The sequence below is a fragment of the Lycium ferocissimum genome, chromosome 10 (assembly GCF_029784015.1).
Source record: "Lycium ferocissimum isolate CSIRO_LF1 chromosome 10, AGI_CSIRO_Lferr_CH_V1, whole genome shotgun sequence".
In the NCBI taxonomy this organism is placed as follows: domain Eukaryota; kingdom Viridiplantae; phylum Streptophyta; class Magnoliopsida; order Solanales; family Solanaceae; genus Lycium; species Lycium ferocissimum.
In genome coordinates this window covers 51,217,997-51,220,002 of record NC_081351.1, presented here as the reverse complement: position 1 = coordinate 51,220,002, position 2,006 = coordinate 51,217,997, and the positions used below count along the sequence as shown (strand labels likewise).

The 2,006-nt window shown below is 31.2% G+C and overlaps 1 protein-coding gene across 1 annotated transcript; it reads right to left on the bottom strand.

Moving 5' to 3' along the window:
* Positions 1-200: 200 nt before the first annotated feature.
* Positions 201-882, bottom strand: LOC132034997 (adoMet-dependent rRNA methyltransferase spb1-like). The gene is made up of 2 exons (XM_059425320.1): positions 421-882; positions 201-287 (listed from the first exon to the last, which is right to left on the bottom strand). The coding sequence occupies exons 1-2, from the start codon at positions 880-882 to the stop codon at positions 201-203; spliced, it is 549 nt and encodes a 182-aa protein (XP_059281303.1).
* Between the last annotated feature and the right edge of the window lie 1,124 nt (positions 883-2,006).

Genomic DNA, 2,006 nt, shown 5'->3' with positions numbered 1-2,006 from the left:
AGTAAATAATCGGTCAGGGAAGATAGTAAAAAAAAAAAAAAAAAAAAAACCCTCAGAATACAGCCAAATACACTATTGGCCTTCATACCCATGTGGGGTAGAGAGGCTGTTTCTCAAAAGAAAAGTGTTCGAAGCAGTGTTGCAAGAACAGCAAAATAGCAAGATACATATAACTAGAGAAATTTCACAAACAAAAAAGATTACAAAAGTCCCTTCATGAACAGATATAGCACCGCGAATACACCAATAACAAGACTACCAACTTTTAGATACACAACTAGAGAATTCTCACAACAAAAAGATTCAGTTTTTAATTAAGTAACAACAGCTTTTAAAGCAATATTCATAACAACTTGAACAGCCCAACATTTAAATACACAACTAGAGAACTCTCACAAACAAAAAAGATTTTCCTCATACCTTAGTAACAAAAGTGCCTTTAGGAGCCAACAATTCAGTAGCAAGTTTAATAGAATCAATAACAAGAGAATTCTGACTTGTAGCTTCTTTAGCCCAAGCACCACCAACATTAGGTGAACCATCATGAAGCACCAAATCAAAAGCTCTACATCCATTTTCAGCCATAAGTTTCTTAATAGTAGACGACCTACCTTTAGGTGTAGTAATATCTTCTTGAACAGATATAGCACCTTGAATAGGTCTAATTGGGTCTAAATCTACACCGATAACAAGACTACCAACAGGTACATGTTTAACAGCAACTTGCATCCAACCACCAGGTGCTGCACAAAGATCAAGAACTGATTGTGATGAATGTAGAAAACTGTATTTTTTATCAAGTTGTATTAGTTTCCATGCTGCTCTATAACGATAGCCTGGTTCTTTGGCAAGATGATAGTATTTGTCCAAACTATGTTCCATCTTTCTCTATATTTGGGATTTGGACACTGCGATAATATATAGGGTTTTGTACGCTTCTCTCACGTCTGCTCCCATGCAGAATTTCACTAATAATGGGCCGGGTTAGGTTAAAAGGGAGGGGGAAATCACAGGAATTGCCCTTAAAATTAAAATAATTACTCGTATGTACCCCATACCAAGTAATTGTTGAAGTTATCCATGAGGCACAAACATATTACCCGAGTGCCACCACCCTCTTTTTGACCGAAGCAAACAATTTGTTTGACGTCACTCTTTACTTTTCCTTTTTAGCCTTCGTTTTCTTTTCCTTTTTGTCTTTTTTAATTTTGTCTTCTTTTCTTATTTTGTCTTTTCTAGTTTTTTTTTTTTTGTTTTTGTTTTCTTTTAATATAAAAATTTAGAAAAAACAATAAAATAAAAAATTAAATAATTAGACCACAACAAGAAGTAATTAAGATAAATGCTAAAGTTACTAATTTATTTATTAAAATTTAAATTAATAGAAAATATATTCTTATGAAATTTTTTCTTTTGAAAATAAAATAAAACTTGTATTTATTTTTTGACTTTATTTTATGATTTTTTTTTTTAAATAACTTGATAAAATTGATATAAAAAACTAAGCTTAAACTCAATTTAATTTGTTATATTTTTTTTCTCTTGAAGGAATCAATTTGTCCTTATATTTCTATCAGTGTATACTCCCTCTGTTTCAATTTGTTTGAACCTATTTCCTTTTTAGTCCGTGCCAAAATGAATGGCCTCTTTCCTAATTTGGAAACAAATTCACTTTATGAATGATTTACAGCCACACAAATTTTCAAGGCTTATTTTGAACCACAAGTTTCAAAAGTCTTCCCTCTTTCTTAAATGTCGTATCCAGTCAAATGGGTTCATATAAATTGAAACGGAGAGAGTAATATATATCATGTGAGTATAAAGGATTAGTGGTTTTCTTTTTTAAGGATTGAATCAGTTCAGTATGAAATGTCATCAGCATAAGATATATACCATGTGGGTATGATAAAGCACTGATGAGTTTGTTTTAAGGACCTATGATATCAGTATACAATATATACCATATGGGTATCATAGAGGATTGAGAAATGTTTTTAAATTTTTAA

Coding starts and splice junctions, on each gene's coding strand:
- LOC132034997 (XM_059425320.1), bottom strand. CDS start 882: ATGGAACATAGTTTGGACAAATACTATCATCTTGCCAAAGAACCAGGC. Junction 288..420: donor AAGGCACTTTTGTTACTAAG/GTATGAGGAAAA, acceptor TTTTGTTGTGAG/AATTCTCTAGTTGTGTATCT.